This window comes from Pantherophis guttatus, chromosome 10, assembly GCF_059756535.1.
Source record: "Pantherophis guttatus breed Tessera chromosome 10, ASM5975653v1, whole genome shotgun sequence".
Taxonomy (NCBI): Eukaryota; Metazoa; Chordata; class Lepidosauria; order Squamata; family Colubridae; genus Pantherophis; species Pantherophis guttatus.
The window spans coordinates 16655364-16679090 of record NC_142072.1 but is presented as its reverse complement, the minus strand read 5'-3'; the positions used below and the strand labels follow the sequence as shown (position 1 = coordinate 16679090).

The 23727-nt window shown below is 43.9% G+C and overlaps 1 protein-coding gene across 1 annotated transcript; it reads left to right on the top strand.

Annotated features, from left to right (window-relative positions):
* The first annotated feature begins 1067 nt into the window (after positions 1 to 1067).
* On the top strand, positions 1068 to 23524 carry LOC117663526 (metal transporter CNNM4-like). Its single transcript, XM_060691473.2, has 7 exons — positions 1068 to 3219; positions 4833 to 4973; positions 7451 to 7579; positions 12107 to 12276; positions 13738 to 13837; positions 20293 to 20465; positions 22459 to 23524. The coding sequence occupies exons 1-7, from the start codon at positions 1863 to 1865 to the stop codon at positions 22612 to 22614; spliced, it is 2226 nt and encodes a 741-aa protein (XP_060547456.2). The 5' UTR covers positions 1068 to 1862; the 3' UTR covers positions 22615 to 23524.
* Positions 23525 to 23727: the final 203 nt, after the last annotated feature.

The window sequence follows — 23727 nt, the reverse complement described above, 5'->3', positions numbered from 1 at the left end:
GACCATTTTCTCCATTCCATTTTATTTATTATTTATTTATTATTTAAATTTTTATACCACCCTTCTCCCGAGGGACTCAGGGTGGTGCACAGCCATACTAAAACACATATATCCATAAAATTTAAAAAACAATTTAAAACACATTAAATAATTTGGCCCAATATTAAAAACTAAAACTAAAACACCCATTAAAACCCATTTTAAGATTTAGCAGCAGACTCAATGCTGACTATCCCTTTAGAGGTTAATGCAGCTGTTTGTGAGCTGAGGTTGAGAATCAAAAAAGGCTCTGGAACCACAGAAAAGGATCCATTTCAGCTGCATTTTCACCCTGGCCTGGAAAAACATGGGTTTAACTGCCAGGATTTTAGATAGTTAGGTAGGTAGGTAGGTAGGTAGGTAGGTAGGTAGGTAGATAGATAGATAGATAGATAGATAGATAGATAGATAGATAGATTATTTATTTATTTATTTATTTATTTATTTATTTATTTATTTATTAGTTTGTCAAACATGTATAAGATAATAGATATAAGTATAAACATGATTGTGAATACAGGAAATGGATACGAATAAATGGGGACAGTAGGACAGGGACGGTAGGCACGCTGGTGTGCTTATGCACGCCCCTTAAAGACTTCTTAGGAATGGGGTGAGGTCAACAGTAGACACTCTTAAGTTTAAAGTTATGGGCGTTTGGAGATTACAAAGGAAGGTTAAGGTTCCATGCCTTGGGTGTAAAAAAGTCCTTGAACCAGTGATGAAATCCAATTTTTTTTTTCTACCGGTTCTGTGGGGGTGGCTTGGTAGGGCTAGTGTGGCTTAGTGGGCATAACTTGTTGGGCATGGCAGGGGAAGGATACTGCAAAATCTCCATTCCCACCCCACTCCAGGGGAAGGATATTGCAAAATCTCCATTCCCACCCCACTCTGGGGCCAGCCAGAGGTGGTATTTGCCGATTCTCTGAACTACTCAAAATTTCCGCTACCGGTTCTCCAGAACCTGTCAGAATCTGCTGGATTTCCCCCCTGCCTTGAACCAAGTCTCAGGATCTCCAGATAGATCTGGAAAATATATCTATCTGGTTTCGGGGAAATCAGGGAGGTAAATCCAGAAATTCAGATCAGTGCTCTGGATCAATACAAGACAGGATTCTAGGATTTTTTATATGCTGGAAGAAAGGGAGATCAGCTCCATACCAGCACAGACCCACTGTCTACAGCAGCATTTCTCAACCTTAGTAACTTTTAAGATGGGTGGACTTCAATATCCAGATTTCTGGGAGTGGAAATCAACCCATCTTAAAGATGCCAAGGTTGAGAAATATTGTTTCACAGTAATCGGTAGTAAAGTCTCATATCTCAATCTAGCAAAATAAGGGAAGGAAATAGAGGAATGTTCATGGGGCATCAAGAAGGCATACGTCCATCTCTATGAGAGTGGCATTAACTGGAGACAATGGAAGTATATCACATACTACACATCAGCTTATGGGAGATGGTCTATGTTGGTTTTCATAAAACTAGTTCCCTTCTGTAAAATACAACGTTCACACCTTCAGAACACAAGAGATTTCTGGTGCCTTCAAATCAGTTGCGAATCAATCTACCACAAGAGGCTTTGATGATGGTGATGAGATTCAAAGTTGCCAGGTAAGAATGTAGAATGCAAATGAGGTGGGCGGGTCTGCATAGAAGATAGGTTTGTGACATATACAGCTCCAGTTCAGGGCGTGGTTTAATGAGTCACTGGAGGGAATCCATGGATACATTAAATAAAGGGAATCCTTCATAGACTTGATCCGTTTACATGTTTTGGTGGGTGACAGAAAGGAAGTGATTAGGTCACAGATCTGGTACTGATGCTTCCAAAGGTCCTTATGCTTCTTTTCGTCTTCCTGTGGCAAGCCAGTGCTGGGAAGGAAGCACCATCCCTTAATGACATCGTAATTATAGGCATGAGGCTGGAGAATAGTAGCAAGGCCGAGACAGCCATTTTGGAAAACGGCAGAATCCAAGTGGTGGAAGGAAGCCTGATTTACCTTCGCATCTATGGTAATGGCATCCACAAATTCATCTGGCAGAGGATTCGGTTTGTGGAGATGACTTCCTTGAGTACTTTCATCAGGGACTTTTCAGTCTGCCCTCAAGGAACAAGTGATTTATTGATACAGCCGTACAGCGGCGACGTGCAAAATACTTCTGCCATACTCTCTGTGAAGGTCCAGATCCTGCGGAAGAATATCCACTTCAAGGACTACATGATGTGCCTTGAGGATCATCGTGGGAAACCACGCCAGCTGCTCAAGGACAGTCACCTGATCCTCCAAGTGATAGAGGACAAAGGTTTGCAGCTACCCCGCTGGCTTGAAATTACCTTAGTAGTTACCCTCTTGGCGCTCTCGGGGATGTTTAGTGGTCTCTCCCTAGGCCTAATATCTCTTGACCCTATGGGATTGCGCATTGTGAAAAATTGTGGCACGCCCAAGGAGAGGGAATATGCCACCAAGATCGAACCCCTCCGAATGAAAGGGAATTATTTGCTCTGTTCTTTGCTGCTCGGTAATGTTTTAGTCAATTCTTCTCTCACCATATTGTTGGACACAGTTATTGGGGAAAACGCTTGGTCTATTGTGATCTCTACTATTTCCATCGTCCTCTTTGGGGAGATCCTTCCACAGGCCCTCTGCTCCCGTCATGGTTTGGCAATAGGTGCCAACACCGTCTTCATCACCAGATTGGTTATGTTAATAACCTTCCCGGCCGCTTACCCTATCAGTAAGCTCTTGGACTACCTCCTTGGGAAAGAAATGGGCACTGTCTACAACCGAGAGAAGCTGATGGAGATGATTCGATTGTCTCAGCCTTATAACGACTTGATGAAAGAAGAGCTGAATATCATCGAAGGAGCCCTGGAGTTGAGGTCTAAGATGGTGGAAAGTGTCATGACCCCATTAAAAGACTGCTTCCTTATCAGCAGCAATGCCATCCTGGATTTTGATACAATGACTGAGATCCTACAGAGTGGCTACACCCGGATCCCAATCTATACGAAGGAAAAGACGAACATTGTTGACATGTTGTATGTCAAAGATCTTGCATTTGTCGATCCAGATGATCGCACCCCAATCAAGACAATCACCAAGTTTTACAACCACCCAATCCATTATGTCAGCAACACTACCAGACTGGATGCTGTGCTCGAAGAATTCAAAAAAGGTAATGACAGAGTGGATTTCATGCCGGCTTCAGGATGGTTTATAAAATAGAACAATCAAGGGATGTTTAGGACAGGCAAAAGCAGCTCTCCCATTCTTTTTAAAAAGGGAGTTGTGGTCAGTCACACAACTACCGTGTTTCCCTGAAAATAAGATCCTATCTTATATTTTTTTGCCACAATAAAAGGCACTAGGTCTTATTTTCAGGGGGGATGACATCGACTGACTCACCTCACTTGAGTGCATCGCCTCCAGTCTCCTTTTCGTTGTGAGAGGCCTTCATGAACTTCTTCGGCCTGCAAGGCCAGCAAGCTTTCCTGAAGGTCTCTGCAGCCAATACAACAGCTCCTGATCGATCCAGAGCTCTGTTATCGGCTACAGAGGCCTTCAGGAAAGCCTTGCCGGCTGCAGAAGTAATGGGCCGAGGTTTGCGAGGCCTGGCTGCAACTATCTGAAGGTAAGTAGTAGGGCAGCTCCACCCTCCCATCCCCACCCTAGCTTAATTTTTACCTATGCACCCTGGAGTGGACGGGGTCTTAATTAGGGCTTATTTTTGGGGGGAGTGCTAATATTGGGCGCACATGTAAAAATCAAGCTAGGACTTACTTTCTGAATAGGTTGTATTTTTGGGGAAACACAGTACCACCATGTAGGTAGCGAAATCAACTTTTCTGGAGGTTTGCACAATTACTGCTCACATGAACACACTTCTCCCCCTCCTAAAAGCTTGGAGATCCAATAGTTCAGTTTTATATTTGAATAAGGAGAAAAACATATGTAGTAATAAAAGCTGATAAGAAAATAAATTAACAGGAGCATTTTTTTTTTTGTAAAATGTATATTTGCAGTAGAATTTTTTCATCATTTTGATGCTATAATTATTGAACAAGACTAGAGAGATATGTCTAAAGCAGGCCACTCAAGCTGGCAGCCCACGGGCCAGATGTGTCACACATAGGCCACGCCTACCCCAGCTCCGCAAAGGCAAAAAAAGTCACGATAAGTCACAATATGTACGTGATGTGATTGAGTTTGACACCCGTGGTCTAAAATCTCGATCCAAAGTGCCTTCTATGTTCAAGAAAGAAGCAAGAGTTTGTATAAAGTGTTCTAAGGCAATATGTAAGGCAATAGGCATCATCCCTGCTCAGAACCAGAAAGGTAAAGTTAAAGGTTTCCCTTGTCCAGTCGTTTCCGATTCCAGGGCATGATGCTCATCTCCGTTTCTTAGCCGAGGGAGCCAGCATTGTCCAAAGATATTTCCATGTTAATGTGGCCAGCATGACTATATGCTGAGGTGCACAGAACACAGTTATCTACTCGCAGTTGAATGCTTTTGAACTGTTAGGTAGGCAGGAGCTGGGGCAAGTAACGGGGGCGCCTCCTGTTGTGCAATGTCTGGAGCTTCAACCTGGGCTGTCCATTTTCCATCTGACCAGCTCAGCGTCTTTAACCATTGAGCTTTCACGCCCCCTAGCTCTGAACCAAAGTGACATGAAAGAGGTTATTTGTCAGACATAACCTTGACTAGATTTTACAAAGCCAAATTCTCTTTTTAAAGGACTATTTTGATGTGACTCTGATCACAGCAAAATAATTTAATCTGTCCAACAGGTAAGTCTCACCTGGCTATTGTCCAAAAGACGTATGAGGTTAACCACGAACAAGTCTTAGAAGTGGTGGGCTTAGTAACCTTGGAGGATGTCATTGAAGAAATCATCAAGTCTGAAATTGTGGATGAATCGGATATTTACGGTTAGTTTTATTCTTAAGTATTTGTAGAGAATAGTTGTACCCATGTGTGCGAGGGAAACAACAACAGAATCTCACTCTATATGAACAGTCACACATTTTGTGGCACCATAAAGATGAGAGTGTTTATTATTGCAGAAAGATTCAGGTAATCATCATAATAAACGTTATTAGTCTTTGAAGATCCTATATGATGGTGAACCTATGGTACGTGTGCCACAGGTGGCACTCGTAGCCATATCAGTGGGCACACGAGCTCAGCTCCGGCGCGCACATTTTTGGATCTTCTGGGCGTATCAGAAGTAGGGAAACAGGCTGTTTCCTGCCTCCGGAGGGCCTGGGGGGGTGGGGAAGGCTGTTTTTGCCCTCCCCAGACTCCTAGAGAGGTCCTGGAGCCAAGTGAGAAAGAAAAATGGGCCTACCGGGCCATCGTGTGCCAGGAGCGGGGTGAAGGCAGGGTCGTGGCCGCATGCACAGGGGCGGGGCGCATAGAATTATGGGTGTGGGCATGCACACGCCCCTCCCCGCCCCTCCTGGCATGCAATGGCAAAAAGGTTAGCCATCACTGTCCTACAACATCCTTCTTGTTTCTGATGCTACTGGTTTCTCTCCTGCAAATGGTTTTGATCAGTGGTGGTATTCAGCCGGTTCTATCTGGTTCAAGCAAACTGGTAGCGGCAGCTGCGCATGCGTGGAGGTGGCACGTGTGAGCGCTCACATTTCTGAACCGGTAGTGAAAGTAAGTGAATATCACCCCTGGGTTTGATAGAAACCCTGTATGATTATACATCTGAACCTCCTTTTGAAGGGTGAGGAGTTATAGAAAGGTTGAAACTTACCCCAGATTCAGCTTCTTTAAATGAAGCTGCTGTAGGAAATACCATATTTTTCGGAGTATAAGACGCACCTTTCCTCCCTCTAAAAGGGGGTGAAAACTTAGGTGTGTCTTATACACCGAATGTAGTCCCGCCCACCCGCTGCCTCCCCCCCTTTGGCCTCTGCCTCGCAGCAGTTACCTCCTTGCAAGCAAACAGCAAGAAAAAACAGCTCCTAATTAGGCTTCAGCACAGCCTAATTAGTACAAGTTGATTGGCTCGGCCTCCCGACTCTCAGCTGATTTGCTCTCAGCTGTTTTGCACAGGGCTCTGCTGCTTGCTGCAAAGAGGTAAATTGCTGGAGCAGATTTTTTTTTTCCTTGTGCTAATCAAGTTATGCTGAAAACGAAAACGAAAGTAAAGCAGGCTGTTTGCTGTTTGCTGCAACCAGGCAAAATTGCTTAGAGGCAGGGGGAGATTTCTTTTTCTTCTTTTCCTCACCAAAAAAGGTAGGTGTGTCTTATACTCCGAAAAATACGGTAGTTTCTTTATGTAATATAGACCGTATCTGTGCCACTTCAGAAGGCACAATGAAGGAAAAAGATGCAAAATTAAGCAAAACAGAGGGAAGAGAACTGCCAGGAGCAAGCAACCAGAACCACTTGTGAATAGAAGCTTTTATTGCTAGGCACCTATGTTACAAGAATCTTGCCAGACTAACTGCATTCCCTTGGGAACGGTCAGACTTCTGCTGCTTTTTGCACCACAAGGATTCTAAACTAGGCCCTCTCTTAACACCTCACTCCAGTCTAGCTGGAACTGCTTGAAATTGAACACTATCAAGAATGGGCATAAAATGCAAAGGGGTGGAAAATATCTGGGTTTCTCCTCCTGTCCACATGAAGCTTTATCATCTGGAAATAACTCTCATTCCTTTCCATATGCTCCTGGGTTCACATCAGGACACTCTATATAAATAATATTTGTGACTATGGAATGCAGTTCCCTGTATTTCCTATTTTAGTGCATTTATATCTTACTTTTTCTTTTAGATTCTTGTTTGGACATATGCTTTCTCTTTTTAATTCCTATATCTTTTATATCTTCTCGCTTTTTATAATTTTTAAAATATTTTTTTCTGTGATGTATCCTCTACACCCCTTCCGCCCCTTTATAGCAATAGCAATAGCACTTATATACTGCTTCACGGTGCTTTTACAGCCCTCTCTAAGAGGTTTACAGAGTCAGCCTATTGCCCCCCAACAATCTGGGTCCTCATTTTACCCACCTCGGAAGGATGGAAGGCTGAATCAACCTTGAGCCTGGTGAGATTTGAACTGCCAAACTGTTGGCAGCCGGCAGTCAGCAGAAGCAGCCTGCAGTACTGCACTCTAACCACTGCGTCACCTCAGTTCTTATACTGGTCTATGACTGTAATAAAGATTTGACTTGATGGGATTTAAAGCTTGTGGATTAGGCTGAGAGAGTAGCTGGCCCAAAGTCACCCACGATTGAGTGGAGATTTGAATCCGATTTTCTCCACTTCAAGTCCATCTCCCTGACAACGTCCATCCTGGCGGTGCTCAGTGAAACAGAGGGAGTGGCTAGTATGGCTGTCCAGCATGAATGTGTAGGTGACCTTTTCTTTGCTTTTCACCTTTGCAGTTGACAATCGATCTAAAAGAAAAGTCACTGGGCTAAGGAAGTGGGATTTCTCTGCTTTCAGGGATTATGAAGTCGAAACAAAGATCTCCAAGCAGCTACTCTTGGCTGCCCATCGCTTCCTCTCCACAGGTAGGATGTCAGGCACAAGCCCAAAGCTGACACACCAAACCCAATTGAGTCCAATCCTCTATTTGCTTAACCTAGATGGACAGAATCTTGCCGAACTAAAGTTATAACCTTCTTACCTACTTGATGTATCCTCAGAACTTACACAGGGGTGCTATTCAGCAGGTTCTGACAGGTTCTGGAGAATCGGTAGCAGAAATTTTGAGTAGTTCGGAGAACCAGCAAATACCACCTCTGGCTGGCCCCAGAGTGGAGTGGGAATGGGGATTTTGCAGTATCCTTCCCCTGGAGTGGGGTGGGAATGGAGATTTTTCAGTATCCTTCCCCTGCTATGCCCACCAAGCCATGCCCACCAAGCCACGCCCACAGAACTAGTAGTAAAAAAATTGAATTCCACCACTGATTTTACGACTCCAGGGCCACATCCGATCCTTTGAATCAGGGGTGAAATGCTCCCGGTTCAGACCGGATCAGGTGATCCGGTAGCGATGGCGGCAGGTAGTTCGGAGAACCGGTAGCAAAAATCCCTGCCCCCCCCGATGCCCACCCAATCACCCGGTCCCAACTTGCCCACTTGGCAGCTTGCTGCTTCTTTCCGGCTCGCTCGCTTTTCCTGCCCTGCTTCGCTGCTGCAATCCATTGCATCAGTTAGCAACTTAATCTGCCTGCCTGCAATCAATCCAATCGGTGAGCAACTCAATCTGCCTGCCTGCCTTGTGTCTTCAATTTGGTAAGTTTTTTATTTTGGGGAGCTTTAAAAAAAAAGTTAATTTTTTTTAGGAGTTCTATTTTTTTTAGACATAGCATTCTAAAGTTAAGGAAGTTTTAAATTTAGCTGCTTTTATCTAAAAATATAAATAAAATAGAATAAAATAATAAAATAAAATATTTGTGCAGTTTTCTGAGATTTGGTGTGTTTCTATAGTGTTTCACTCTAACTATACAAACATACAAAATCTCAAAAAGCTGTATGTGGCATTTTGTGTGGAAAAAGTGTGAAAGTTGGTTTTTGAGCTTTTTGTGGCTGTGTGAGGTTCCTGCTTGTTGCAGGGGCCAATTTGGGTCAAGTGCAGCTGCTTTTACATTGTGTGTGAGTCAGTTGTGTTGTGCTGTGTTGTGTTGTGTGTGTGTAAAGTGTAAAAGTTGGCTTTTGATATCTCTTATTGTTTTGTGTACTTTATTATTTTTATTATTTATTATTATTAGCTATGCCCACCCAGTCACTTGATCACCAAGCCATGCCCACCAGGTCACCTGACCACCAAGCCACACCCACCAATTAAGCCATGCCCACAGAACCGGTAGGGAAAATTTTTAGATTTCACCCCTGCTTTGAATGTCCTTGCCTGGCCTGTGTGAGATCAATCAGACGCTAGAAATCAAAAGTAAATCGGTGTATGCCATTCACACAATGCAACTGCATTGCTTTTACTTTGAAAGTGACTGTATTTTCCCCCCAATTTACATATCTGCATGCAAGGTAGCACTACAATTAATACAGGAAACAATGATGAAGAGGCCATAGCAGATAACCACCAGGAAATGAGAGTACACCACAAAGAAATTAAAGATGAAATTGGGGAAATGAAAAGTGAGATAAAAAAACATGAATGATAAGATAGGGAAAATGCAACAAACAATGGTAGAAAATGAACAAAGAATTCAAAAAGTGGAAACAAAAATTGACCAGATTGATAACCAAATGGAAATATGGGAACAGAAATCGATGCAAACAAATAGAGAACTGGCCGAATCGATTGCATTTTTGGAAATGGAGAAAGCCTCTTATTTCCTTAGATTTCAAAATATTGTTGAAGAGAAAGAAGAGGACTTAGGAGAGAAAATGATAGAAATTGTGGCAGGGATATTAGAAAAAGGTAAACGGGAAATAAGATGAGACATTGATGAATGCTATCGAGTATATACAAATTACTCACGAAGGCATAGGTTAGTGAGGGAGGTACACGTTAAATTCACAAAATGGTCAGTAAGAGATGAAGAATATAAAAGGGCAAGAGAAGAAACGTTAACGTATAGAGGCAAAGAAATCATAGTATTGAAACAAGTACCAAGAAGAATAAGAGATCAAAGATGCCACTATCAATTCTTAACAACTCAATTAATCAAATATAAAGTATTGTATCGATGGCTGATACCTGAGGGTCTACTTGTGACATGGCAGGAAAAAAAGTATAGGATTGATACACTGGAGAAAGCAAATGAATTTTATGAACACCATTTCATGCAGGGGGATGACCAAGGGAGCAAGGAAGAACAAGAAACTAGAAGTCAGGAAGAAGAGAAATCGGAAGAAGTAGACTCAGAGAAAGAAGTACAAAAGATACATGTCTGCATGCATGTGTGCCTATGCAGCTTGACAGTAACATGTTGGTCCTATTGGTTTGGTCCTCCGTAACAGTTTCTCATATGACCTCCCACTTGGGAAAATAAATTGTCCACCTCTGTTCTAGGGTGTGGTTACTCTGAATCTCTTCCACCATCTCCCATTCAGCTCAGGATGGGGCAGTCTCTTAACCTGGGCCTCTCTCTGGGAAAGCTCTGGGTTGCTACCCCCGCTGCTTCTCCAGGTGCCCATTCCATTACACAGGAGTTCATAACAGACTCCTCTGCAGTGGTGGGATTCAACATTTTTTACTACCGGTTCTGTGGGTGTGGCTTGGTCGGCATGGCTTAGTGGGCGTGGCAGGGGAAGGATGCTGCAAAATCTCCATTTCCACCCGGGGGTGAAATCTACTTACCTTCCTTACTGGTTCGGAAGCACATGCACCGTGTGCGCGTCACATGCACATGCCAACCTTCTGCATATGTGCAGAAGGTAAAGAACACATTACTTCCTGGTTAAAACCAGGAAGTAATGGCACCCGGGTGGGCAAGTGGGCGGAGCTTCGCCCCACCATCTCTACCAGATCGCTGAACCACCGGCCGAGATCGTTACCAGATCAGGCGATCCGGTCCGATCAGGGAGCATTTCACTCCTGTTTCCACCCCACTCCAGGGGGAAGGATACTGTAAAATCTCCATTTCCATCTCACCCCATCCAGGCGAAGGGAAGGATACTGTAAAATCTCCATTCCCTCCCCACCCCACTAACCTGCTTTCCAGCTCTGTGTGCAGGGCAACAAAAGAAGACCCAGCCGATCAGCTGGGACTCGATCAGCTGGGACTCCGGAGGCAGAGAATAGATGAGAGCAGGGCCAGTCAGAGGTGGTATTTACCGGTTCTCTGAACTACTCAAAATTTCCCCTACCGGTTCTCCAGAACCGATCAGAACCGGCTGAATACCACCTCTGGTCCTCTGGCAACAGCAACTCATCACAGGGCTGGCCCTACTTGGCAAAAGGGATCTGTTTCAAGCAACAGCACAAATGGAACAGAGGCAATGCTTGGCACTGAACAGGTAGTCCTCAACTTACAACCACTTGTCTAAGTCACAACGGGACTGAAAAAAGTGACATGATCGGTCCTTGGACTTACAACTGTCATAGCATCTCCACGGACACATGATCGAAATTTAGACGCTTGGTAACCGGCATGTGTTTATGATGATTGCCTATCCCAGGGTCATGTGATTATTATCATTTGCGACCTTCCTGGAGGCTTCTGACAAACAAAGTTAATAGGGGAAGCTGGATTTGCTTTATAATCATGTGATTCAGATAATAACGGCGGTGATTCACTTAACCACCCTGGCAAACAAGTTGGTAAAATAGGACATGACTTTTTTAACAACCATCTTCCTTAGCATAAAGAATTCCGATCCCAATTGTGGTGATAAATTGAGGACTACCTCTAGCTGTGGTGGCGCAGTGGTTAGAATGCAGTACTGCAGGCTACTTCTACTGATTGCTGGCTGCCAGCAGTTTGGCAGTTCGGGTCTCACCGGCTTAAGGTTGATTCAGCCTTCCATCCTTCTGAGGTCAGTAAAATGAGGGCCCAGATTGTTGTTGGGGGCAATATGCTGACTCTGTAAACCGCTTAGAGAGGGCTGTAAAAGGACTATGAGGCGGTATATAAGTCTAAGTGCTATTGCTATCTGAACTGGCAGGAAAATTTTATTATTTCAGCAACTGAAATCAAGTGTTTTATTTCAACACTGGAGGTTTTTTAAGAAGAGACTGGATAGCCATCAATCAGAAATAGCGTAGGACAGGGGGTGAAATTCACTTAACTTTGCTACCGGTTCGCAAGTGTGACCGTACGCGCCTCCTCCTCACATGTGCAGAGCCTTTTGTGCATGCGCAGAGGGTCAAAAACGAGACATGATGATGTCTGTGTGGGTGGGTGGAGCCTCCCACCGCTGGTGCTACCGGTTCGCCCAAGCCGGATAGAACCAGATGAATTTCACCACTGCATAGGACTCCTGCGAGAACAGGGGGTTGGATTAGATGACCAACTCTGCTACTATTACTGTCTAGTACAGCTTTGGAGGAATATTTATGCCCTGTGACTTTAATTTTGGGGAAATACCCTTGGGGACACTCATGCCTCTGCCCCTTTCCCATCATGCAGAGATCCTGCAATTTTGCCCCAGCCTCATCTCTGAAAAATACCTCTTGCGTTTGCTGAAGCACCGTGATGTCATTTGTGAGCTGAAATTTGATGAGAACTTCAAGGAATCTCCCCACCATTACTTGTACCAACGTAATAAGATGGCAGATTACTTCATCCTCATCTTGCAGGTATTATGCAGTCTTCTCTTCTCCCTTCAGCCCCAGGAATGGACCTTTTTCCATTAATACAAGGAGCCCCAGCTGCACCAGTGGCGAAATGCTACTGGTTCACACTAGATCTGGCAAACCGGTAGTAATAAAAGCTACTGGTTCAAGCGAACCGGTAGTAAAGAAATGCTACCAGTTCATCTGAACCGGTATTTCTGATGATCAGCTGTGCCGCACGATTTATATTCGCTAGAAAGCAGGAAATCCTGCTTTCTAGCGAATCTAAATCGTGCAGCACAGCAGTTCCCCCCTACGCTGTTCTACTACCTTCTTAAGCCCCCTTTTTCTGTCCTGCACAGTAGCGCCTGCGGTGCGCTTACACGTGATGCGTGCGTTTGGTGTGTATTGTGCATGCACGCACAGCCTGTGTTTGGTGTGCACTGCGCATGCATGCAAAGTGCATGTTTGGCACACACTGCGCTTGTGCATGCATGCATGGAGTGCATGTTTGGCACGCACCACGCATGCACGCACAGTGAACCAGTGGCAAAACTCGGAGAATTTCACCACGGACCTGCACGGTTCAGGTAAAGTGCTGTGATATCTCAGGTAAAGCCCAGTTCAATTCTTCACCACCAGGACATGGAGTGTTCCAACTATAATAATAATAATAATGATAATAACTTTATTGTCATTGTACGTGTATACACAGTATACCCATACAACGAAATTCACTTAACACCCAAAGACCAGGTCCAACACACATAACAATCCCCAAACATACCCCCACCCACAACAAATTCCCCACCCCTCAACCACCCAAGCATCCACACAACAGACCAAGTAATGCTGTCCAACAGCTCACTGATGGTGGCCCTTTAGTTCATTGCTGAGTGCAATTATAACTCTGGGATAAAAACTATTCAGAAAACTTGTGGTCCGAGTTTTAATGGTTCTGTATCTTCTGCCAGAAGGCAACAGTCCAAAAAGATAGTAAGCAGCATGGGAAGAGTCTCTGAGAATGTTATGCAACTTTCTCAAACAGCGAGATGCGAAGATGTCATCCAGGGCTGGTAGCTGGAGCCCGATGATATTCTGGGCAGTTTTAATAATTCTCTGTAGAGTTTTTTTGTCCGCTGCAGAGCTGCTCCCATACTATGCAAGAATGCCGTATGTCAGGACACTCTCAATGGTGCTGCGATAGTAGGACAGAAGTAGATGCTGAGGTAGATTTATCTTCCTGAGCATTCTCAGGAAGTACAGCCTCTTCTGTGCCTTCTTTGCAAGCATGTTAACATTCATAATCCATGAGAGGTCCTCCGAGATATAAATGCCCAGAAATTTAAAACTACCAACCCTCTCCACCTCCTCACCATTTATGTACAATGGTAAATGTACATCTCTCTTCCTCCTGAAGTCAATTATAAGTTCTTTAGTTTTTTTGGTGTTAAGCGGTTAACTATAACCTTCTCTCTGTTCCAGGGGAAGGTGGAGGTAGAAGCGTGTAAAGAAAACATGAAGTTTGAGAATGGACCCTTCTCCTACTATGGGTTCATGGCTCTTGGGCCGTCTATCCCAGCAGGTAATTCGCCGCTCTGTGCTCTCTGCTCATCCATGTGTGTTTTGCCTAATGCAGATGTGTCCCACCCTGGCAACTTTAAGGCTTATGGGCTTCAACTCACAATCTTTGCTTTTCTAGCTTGGTATCTTAACTATAAGACCAAACTGGCTCTTTTCTCACTAGACCAAACTTTCTCTCTCAAACTTTATCCTATTTTAGATTTCATGTCTCCCCCATCCTACCTTTTAGCTATTCTGCAACTAAGAAACGTGTGTAAGAATACGGTGTTCTACCTCTGAGAAAGTTGTAGAAATCCTTTCTTCTAGTTATTTTTAAGGCAAATTCTCTGTCAACTAGAAGGAGGAGGATGAAGAGGCAGCTGTGCTCTTTCAAGCTTACAGTAAGCTTACAGTAATCCTGGGTTCCCAGGAAGATGGGGGGGGGAGTTCACTATTACTTTAGATTTTTTTCAAGCAAAGTGCCTGATAAAGACACCCCTCCCATGTTCCTCCAATTCTTTTGCCTTCTTCTCCTTCCTGCAGCCTTTTTCTTTCATTGTGTTGTCTGTTTCTGAAAAATTAAAAAAGGTGGAAGATAATATACAATCTATTTGATTGCTAGTGCCATAGAAACCCAGATTATGAATGAATGTATGGAGATTGATAGATGATAGGTAGGTAGGTAGGTAGGTAAATAGATAGATAGATAGATAGATAGATAGATAGATAGATAGATAGATAGATAGATAGATAGATAGATAGACAGACAGACAGACAGACAGACAGACAGACAGACAGACAGACAGACGGATAGATACAGTGGTAGGATTCAGCCAGTTCGCACCACTTCGGGAGAACCGGTTGTTAACTTTCTGAGCAGTTTGGTGAACTGGTTGTTGGAAGAAATCATTGGGGCAGAGAACCGGTTGTTAAATTATTTGAATCCCATCACTGGATAGATAGATAGATGTTAGATAAATAGACAGACAGACAGACAAATAGATTGAATTTATAGTACTGCAAGCCTCGGAAAAGCTCTATTATTCCCCAGAAAAAGGAAATAAAACTTCTTATACATATTCCTATTCCATGTTTTTTTATTTGATCCTGTACAGAAATTCCAAGCGATTCCCATAAGGGGGAGCTACAAAATCATCCAGACCCTTTTCTCCTTGAAGTCCTGCTGGGATAGTTGAAGCCCTGGTGCTGAGAAGCTGGGCAGGCAGGAGCTTCTGTAAATGGAGAAAGAGACTGCTCATAAATTGCGACCACTATTCTCCCTGTGGTTGTTACTAAGAGCTTCCAATACAGAAGCAGCTGAGCAAGAAAGAAACAGGCTCAGCTCTCAGGAATGCAGGACTTTCAAAACCGGTAGAAAAATCCGCTGTAGAATGTTCTCCCCCTCCTCTCTCCCTCCCTCCCTCCCCCTCTCTCCCCACCTCTCCAGTTCATTCTATTTTTCTATTCTTTCTCTTTTCCCTGTCCTATTTTACTAAGCAACCATGGTAGCATATAGGTCGTCCTCAACTTACAACCATTTGTTTAGCAATTGCTCAAAGTTACAACGGGCCCTGAAAAATGTGACTTACAACCGGTCCTCGCACTTACGACTGTCACAGTTTCCCCACAGCCATAAGATCAGCACTAAGATGCTTGGCCACCACCATGTATTTATAATGGTTGCAGCATTCCAGAGTCGTGGGATCACCCTTTGTAACCTTCTCAGCAACAGGGGAACTCACATTTGTTTAACAACTGCATGATTCACTTAACAACTGTGAACAAAAGTTGTAAACTGGGGCACGGCTCACTTAACAACTGCCTTGCTTAACAACAGAAGTTCTGGTCCCAATTGTGGTTATAAGTTGAGAACTGTCTGTACTGTATGGGCTTTCTCTGTTTCTGGGCCCAAGGCAGAATAAACCTAACATATGGTAGGAACTACAGTTGAATTTGTATTTTTTTTTTAAAAAAATCTTTATAGCATGAGATTTGAAGCTTCATCCAAATTATAAGATTTAATTGCTCCCCTCGGCCTAAGAGTCTATCGGTATCATATCATATCTTTGATTTAATTTAAGATTTTTTGCTGACTGATCAAGGACACTAGTAAGTCTAATGCTATCTAGCGCCCTCTGCTGGTTTGAATCGTAGCACCGTTTACATTTTAATCCTCTGCCTTTAAAAAGGGAATAACAATCATAGGGCTGGAAGCTTTGGAGGTCTTCTAGTCCAGGGGTCCCCAACCTTTCGGACCACAGGGACCACTAAATTCATAATTTTAAATCCCACGGACCACTAATGTGATCTGCCTAATGATTGACTGGGTGGGCGTGGCTAGGTGGTCATGTGACTGGGTGAGCATGGCCAACTTGATGGCCAACTCAATGTCACTTACATCGAGGGGCGCCTCACTGGCCTCTGCTCACCCCTCTCCTGCCATCCACTCCTCCCCTGCCCGCCCAGGCTCCTTAGGGCCCCAACAGGAGGCAGTTGTTGGAGCTAAGCAGCCACCATGAGAAAGAGTTGGCAAAACAGCTGGCTCAGTTCAACTTGGATCTGACCAAGAGGGAGGCTCAGCAGAAGCACCTCAGTGAGGACTACGAGCATAGGCTTTCCAAGCAGAGGGAAGACCTGTGGGAGTGCAAGGCCGGGTACCGGTGCCTGGAGGCTCAGCGGGCTGAGATGATCAGTTCCAGGCATGATGCAGTCCCACTGGAACATGGCTCTCTGGTTCCTTGCCACCAACGGCACTTTCCTCCAGCCTTTGCCCAAAGCCCTGCACCAGGAGGCTGAAGCAGACCCCAAGTCGCAATTTCTGCCCCCCTTCGAACCACACAAAAAGACCCTGAAGGGAGAGGCTCTCTGCAGCAACACAAATGTTTATTGTACTTATCTGGCCCAGGGGCCATAGTTTGAGGACCCTGATTTAGTGCAATATTTAAAAAATGCAACTAATTTTTCTGCGGACCACCAGTGGTCTATTTGTTCTAGTCTAACCTCCTGCCTAAGACAGGAGATCTTATTTCATCTCGGACAAATGGCTGTCCAATCTTTTCTGGAAAAGAGCTAGGCAAAGGCAGTTTTCACAATCCTCTTATGCTAGGTCCGTGATGGCGAACCTATGGCATGTGTGTCACAGGTGGCACGCAGAGCCATATCTGTGGGCATGCGAGCGTTGCCCTAGCTCAGCTCCAGCGTGCATACGGGTGGCGTCCAGCTGATTTTTGGGTCTTCCGGGCCCACCGGAAGTCGGGAAACGGGTCATTTCTGGCCTCCAGGGGAGGTGGGGAGGCCGTTTTTTGCCCTCCCCGGGCTCCAAGAAAGCCTCTGGAGCCTGGGGAGGGCAAAAAATGGGCCTACCAGGCCCACCAGTAACCTTTTTGCCATCATATGCCAAAAGCAGGGGGAGTGCGGGGTGGGGTCATGCTCACATGCGCGGGGTGCCAGGGGTGCATTGAATTATGGGTGTGGGCACGCACGCGAGTGATCCCCCCGTACTCCCCCGCTTTTGGCACATGACGGCAAAAAGGTTAGCCATCACTGTGCTAAATTAACTCATGTTTGCACAATGCATTGAGTTGTTGGAAGAAAAATCCATCTGGTTCAGTTCCAAGCTGGGAGAAAGGCGCTGGAAACAACATGGATGCTGGAGGCTGATTGGAAAGAAAGGTTTATTGGTGAACAGAACAACCAGGGTTTGTGGTTCTGGTGCAGCTGACAAAATGGAGTTTAGAGTGGGTGGGGTTTTATACCTTCTGGATTCCTATAGGGGTCATATAGGGGTCATAGCTGGCTCTATGGGCAAAAGAGGAAATGCAAATCCTAGGTGTTTGTCTGAGCTAATTTTGTCAACCTCTTGTTTGTTGCTTATCTGAGTTTCTTTCTTGACCCTGTCCAGAGGTGGGTTTCAGCAGGTTCTGACCAGTTCTGGAGAACCGGTAGCGGAAATTTTGAGTAATTTGGAGAACCGGTAAATACCACCTCTGACTGGCCCCGCCCCCATCTATTCTCTGCCTCCTGAGTCCCATCTGATCCGGAGGAAATGGGGATTTTGCAGTAACCCTCCCCTGGATTGGGGAGGGAATGGAGATTTTACAGTATCCTTCTCCTGCCACGCCCACCAAGCCATGCCACGCCACCAAGCCACACCCACAGAAGCAGTAGTAAAAAAATTTGAAACATCACCGAAACATCACTGACCCAGTCTTTCTGAATGGATTACCAAATCTGCATTTCTAAAAGCTGGCCTCTTCAGTTTCTGCTTGGGGCAGGGAAAGTGGGGCTGGTTTCTGCCTCCCTTAAGATTTTTCCTGTTTCTCCTTTCGGGGAAATATTATATCCTGCCTTTTAAAAAATATTTCCCAAAATATTTCATTCCTCGGGCGGGGTGGGGGTGGGGGCTTCTTACAGTATCATCACCAGAAGATGCAGGTTGGACTTAAACAGCCTGCAAAACCTCTCCAAAATTAACCAGATGAAGCTTAAACAAGTATTTTGTCAATTTGAACCAATTAGCATGGTTGCAAAAACAGCTGTGAGCTTAAAAGTCAATCTGTTGTGCAAATGCAGCCTCTGGGTTTGTAACCGAGTTTTAACAACCAAAGTAAAAACCAGAGTGTTGCCCTTTTTACTTTGTCTTCTCCATGAAAGCCACCTTGAAATATAGCTAAGGGGAAAAGGGGGAACTTGTGGTAGCTAGAAAACCTGGCTGCCCCTGTATTTGCTCAAAGAGGCTATGATTTAGTTAATTATTACATTTATTTACTGCCCATCTCATTTCCAAGCGACTCTCTGTGGCTCCGGGTGATTCAAGAGTGTTTGCCCATGGCAGAGCTGGAGAAGCCCTTCCTTAAAACCTGAGGAGACCACCTAGTCAATGGCTGCATTCACCACCCTGCTCAGTCCCAAAATGGTTGGCCTGTTTTTGTTTTAACATGTTGTGTGAATCCAGCTGTAGGAAGCAATATGTTTGTTTGTTTTATGTTTTATTAAATTTATATACCGCCCTACTCCTGAAGGACTCAGGGCGGTGAACAGGCACAAAATAAAATACATAAATACAAAAGTTAGAAACTTAATTAAAACCAAATTAAATAATTTATCCCAAGACAATTAAAAATCCCCATAATTTAAAACAAATTAAAATTTCAGTTTAAAAATTTAAAAGAAAGGGGAGAAAATTAGGCCAGGCCGGCTTGCTGGAATAGGAGGGTCTTAAGAGCACGGCGGAAAGTGCGTAGATCCGGAATCCTCCGTATCTCCGGGGGGAGCTCGTTCCAGATAGTGGGTGCCCCCACAGAGAAGGCCCTCCCCCTGGGGGCCGCCAGTCGACACTGCTTGGCTGACGGCACCTGGAGGAGCCCCTCTCTATGAGAGTGTACCGGCCGGTGGGAGGCTGTTTGTGGTAGTAAGCGGTCCCGTAAATAACCAGGTCCTAAGCCATGGAGCGCTCTAAGGGTGGTGACCAAAACCTTGAAGCGCACCCGGAAGACCACCGGGAGCCAGTGCAATCTATCTGCTTCAGTTCCAAGCCGTGAGGAAGACACTGGAAACATGGAGGCTGATTGGAAAGATGGTTTCTTGATGAAGCAGAACCACATGGGTTTGTGGTTTTGGGCATCTGACAGAATGGAGTTGAGAGTGGAAGTTTTTTTTTTTTTATACCTTCTTTTGGGTTTTGCACTTGAGCTTCCTGTTCCTGTGCAAGAACGTGTATTCTATTGGCTTTTGTCAGATTCCTATGGGGTCGTATAGGGGTTATGTAGGGGTCATAGCTGGCTCATAGGCAAAATAGGAAATGAAAATCCTAGGTGTTTATCTGAGCTCCCAGGTTTGATTGAAGTTTGGACTGCTCTGAGATGATGCAATGAAGGGGCTTTTGCTCTGAAAGGCTGTTGGGGAATTCCTATTGTGGCTTAATGGCTTTGTCCTGTGTTGGATCTTGAGTGGGGGCTAATCCTACCATTCTGCCTTTGTTCAGACTTTGCTGGAGGGAGTTTCAAAATATCCTGTCTTGAATGGATTTCTGCCTCCAGTATTTGCTTTGCCTATGAATAGAGCTATCTAGATACTCGTTTTCCTCTTTTAATAAGCTCTTTATTTCTTTAAGTGCTGGCATCTGCTGTGGGCTATTAAGGAAAGTGGGGGCTGCTTTCTGCCTCTAAAAAAACACGTTTCTCCATTTCTCCTTTAGGGAAATATAATATTCTGCCCCTTTTTAATATTCCTCAAAATATTTCATTCTTCTAGGAGGGGGCTAGATGCTGACTTTCAACGTCATTATAGTTTATAAACCTGGTGAATGGGACCATGCCATCTTCAGCGAAGGAAGCTTAAATAAACCATACTTTAGTACACAGTAATTGCCCCAGTTGAAAAGGCTAAGTCTAGAGAGATGGATAGGAGAATACAACATTAAACAAATTGGAGAGAACCAGAGGGTACCATTCTTGTCTTCTTGTCTACAATGTCTAGGGCTTGAGACCAGCTCTGTGGCTCGTTTGAACAGTATCAGCCGGAAGAGCTACGAACAGATGAGTTCTGCCTACATCAGCAGCATCAGCACCAACCAGGTTCTTCCCAGCACCAGCCTGCAATATATGGCTGACTTCACTGTCCGAGCCCTCAGTGACCTCCTGTATATCAAGGTGAGCCAGTTCTGGGTGACTCAGAAGTCTATTCTAAGCTGTAAATAACCCAGTAATTGTAGATTGGATTAAGATCTTGAAGATGTTGCTCAACTGTGTCAACAGAAATATCTGGAGAACCAATGGTTACTCACTTCTATCAATGGTTGCCTTCTATCCAATTCTAAGGAACATAATTATCCTATCCTATCCTATCCTATCCTATCCTATCCTATCCTATCCTATCCTATCCTATCCTTCCTATCCCATCCTATAATTATTATTTTATATTCAATTCTAAGGAACATAATTATCCTATCCTATCCTATCCTATCCTACCCTACCCTATTCTATTATTATTATTTTATATCCAATCCTAAAGAACATAATTACCATTCAATTGATTTACCGGTGCTAGTTTCTTCCCTTCTTTAGAGACAGGCAAAATATTATGGTGGCAGATTTGTATGAAGGCTGAATCTCCAGTTCTAGTACATATCTACAAGGAAACTTTCCTCAACCCGATGCCCTCCCTTTGTGTACAAGTTTCATAACTCTAGAGATGGTTCCATAACTCTAGAAATCTGGCCATCTATTTGTCCAGTTTGGTATGGCAGCTTTGCTGTATGGTCTACCTTTCCAGTCTATATGTGGCTTAGTGGTTACACTCGTATCACATGGAGCATGTTATTGATTTAGTTTGGGCTTCGTCTGATGTGTGACTCCAGCTGAATCTTTATTCTTTATTATGAGCCACAGTGGCGCAGTGGTTAGAGTGCAGTACTGCAGGCTACTTCTGCTGACTGCCGGCTGCCAGCAGTTTGGCAGTTCAAATCTCACCAGGCTCAAGGTTGACTCAGCCTTCCATCCTTCCGAGGTGAGTAAAATGAGAAGTCCAAATTATTGGGGGCAATATGCTGACTCTGTAAACCGCTTAGAGAAGGCTGTAAAGCACTGTAAAGTGGTATATAAGTCTAAGTGCTATTACTATTCCACAAACCATAGCTAAATTAATCATGATAAGCCAACCCAGTCAATCTCCTTGGTTTCTGCTTGGTCCATTTGCCTCCAAGCCTCTTCTCAACTAGAGAAAAGGTTTAGGTCACCACTTTCTGATCCTCTCTGGTTTTTGGCCTGCTTAATACATGTCTGGCTGGTTCCTCCACAAAATAGCTGGGAGAAACCTCTGGAGCACCTTTCCCCAAATTATTACCATTGTACATAAATGGTGAGGAGGTGGAGAGGGTTGGTAGTTTTAAATTTTTGGGCATTTATATCTTGGAGGACCTCTCATGGACTATGCGAAGAAGGCACAGAAGAGACTGCACTTCCTGCGAATGCTCAGGAAGATAAATCTATCTCAGCATCTACTTCTGTCCTACTTTCGCAGCACCATTAAGATTGTCTTGACATACGGCATTCTTGCATGGTATGGGAGCAGCTCTGTAGCGGACAAAAAAGCTCTACAGAGAATCATTAAAACTGCCCAGAATATCATCGGGCTCCAGCTACCAGCCCTGGACGACATCTTCGCATCTCGCTGTTTGAGGAAGTTGCATAACATTCTCAGAGACTCTTCCCATCCTGTTTACCACCTTTTTGGACTGTTGCCTTCTGGCAGAAGATACAAAACAATTAAAACTCGGACCACACGTCTTCTGAATAGTTTTTATCCCAGAGCTATAATTGCACTCAACAATGAACTAAAAGGCCATCATCAGTGAGTGGTTGGACAGCATTACTTGGTCTGCTGTGTGGATGCTTGGGTGGTTGAGGGATGGGGAATTTTTGGTGGGTGGGGGTATGTCTGGGGATTGTCATGTGTGTTGGGCTTGGTCTCTGGGTGTTATGTGAATTTTGTTGTATGAGTATACTGTGTATATACGTACAATGACAAGTTATTATTATTATTATTATTATTATTATTATTATTATTATTATTATTATTATTATCCCATGCCTTCAATTGGCCGGTGGTAAGTTACTGAATAGTTGCTTTCTCTTCCTAATCCAGATCACACAGGAGCAATACCAGAACTGTTTAATGACCTCCTTAATAGACAGCAATAACACTGGAGAACTTACTGTTAAGGAACCTGACTTCTTGAACCCAAGCAATCCTCCACCCAATTTGAAGGCGGTCGAAGAAGAAACATCTAAATCAGAATAAGGGTTGGCTGCACATCATTCAAACAGATCACAAGGACCCGATTCTAGAAAACCTTCTGCTCGAACCCCAACATTTGCCTTCCAGTTGTCACCTAAGGTCCTTTATCTCACAAGATAATCCCTTTATCATCTTCAGGATGGCAAACTCTACATTTGGGAAGTGAGGAAGCTCTTGTTTACCTATGTTCCCCCTCCCTCCCCTCAAAATGCACTCTGCATCTTTCTTCATTTTTGGTTGGCTTAGGGACTGTCACTAATGCAAGTGGTTTTATTTTCTATAATCAAATGGGTGAGGAGAAAGATTTTCATTGATCCTGTGGCTCAAAAGGGAAATGGCCAGAGACCCCCTGTCCTCCCATGTTTGCAATGAGATTTGCCTGCTCGCGCTTCTTACTGAATTAACAAAACAAATAAGCGTTATTAATGCTTATTAACAAAACAAACTTAAACATGTGTTGAGCCGCAGGATTTTTTGCATAAACTCTGTTGAAGTGAGTACAACTTGGCAGCCATTCCTTCACTACAGAAGATTCTAGAATATATTTTTATAGGGTTGATTCTGCTTAAAACGAGTGCTTTAGAAGATAATTCTGAAGCAAAAACATGCTTATTTCTATGAGACAGAGAATGTTTAGGGAGGGAGTACCTGGAGAAATGGATGACATCTCCTGTTTAAAAAAGTTACCGATTTAACAAATGGATTGTAATTATTTTCGCCTGCTTTTCTGTCTGTACTTTTTCTTATCATAAACTATTTATTTGAGTTTGCCACAGGCCACTTTGATAGAAATGTGTGATTTTTTTTTCTTTTTAAATGTGGAATTTCCTTACGTATGAAATTATGCTACCTGCTCATATGTAAAATGGGATTTCTCCTTTTGAGTTGATAATAAAATGCACATTTATTTCTACCCTTTTTTTTGTCCTTTTGGATGTGTTCTGTCGGGATTTGATATTCAAAAAAAGGACATCTAGAGTATGATTTTAAAAAAAAAATCAAGATGATGTGATCCTCAAAATGGAGAGAGATTCAATTGTTCTTATATTGGTGCCATTTTCATTTTTTGACCATACTTGAGGATATCTATGTTCTATTAATATTAAGAGTCATGCT

Excerpts from the sequence above, each read along its gene's own strand:
- LOC117663526 (XM_060691473.2), top strand. The coding sequence starts at position 1,863 with ATGCTTCCAAAGGTCCTTATGCTTCTTTTCGTCTTCCTGTGGCAAGCC. Across the intron at positions 4,974-7,450 it reads GGATGAATCGGATATTTACG|TTGACAATCGATCTAAAAGA; the intron begins GTTAGTTTTATT and ends TCACCTTTGCAG. Across the intron at positions 13,838-20,292 it reads TGGGCCGTCTATCCCAGCAG|GGCTTGAGACCAGCTCTGTG; the intron begins GTAATTCGCCGC and ends TACAATGTCTAG.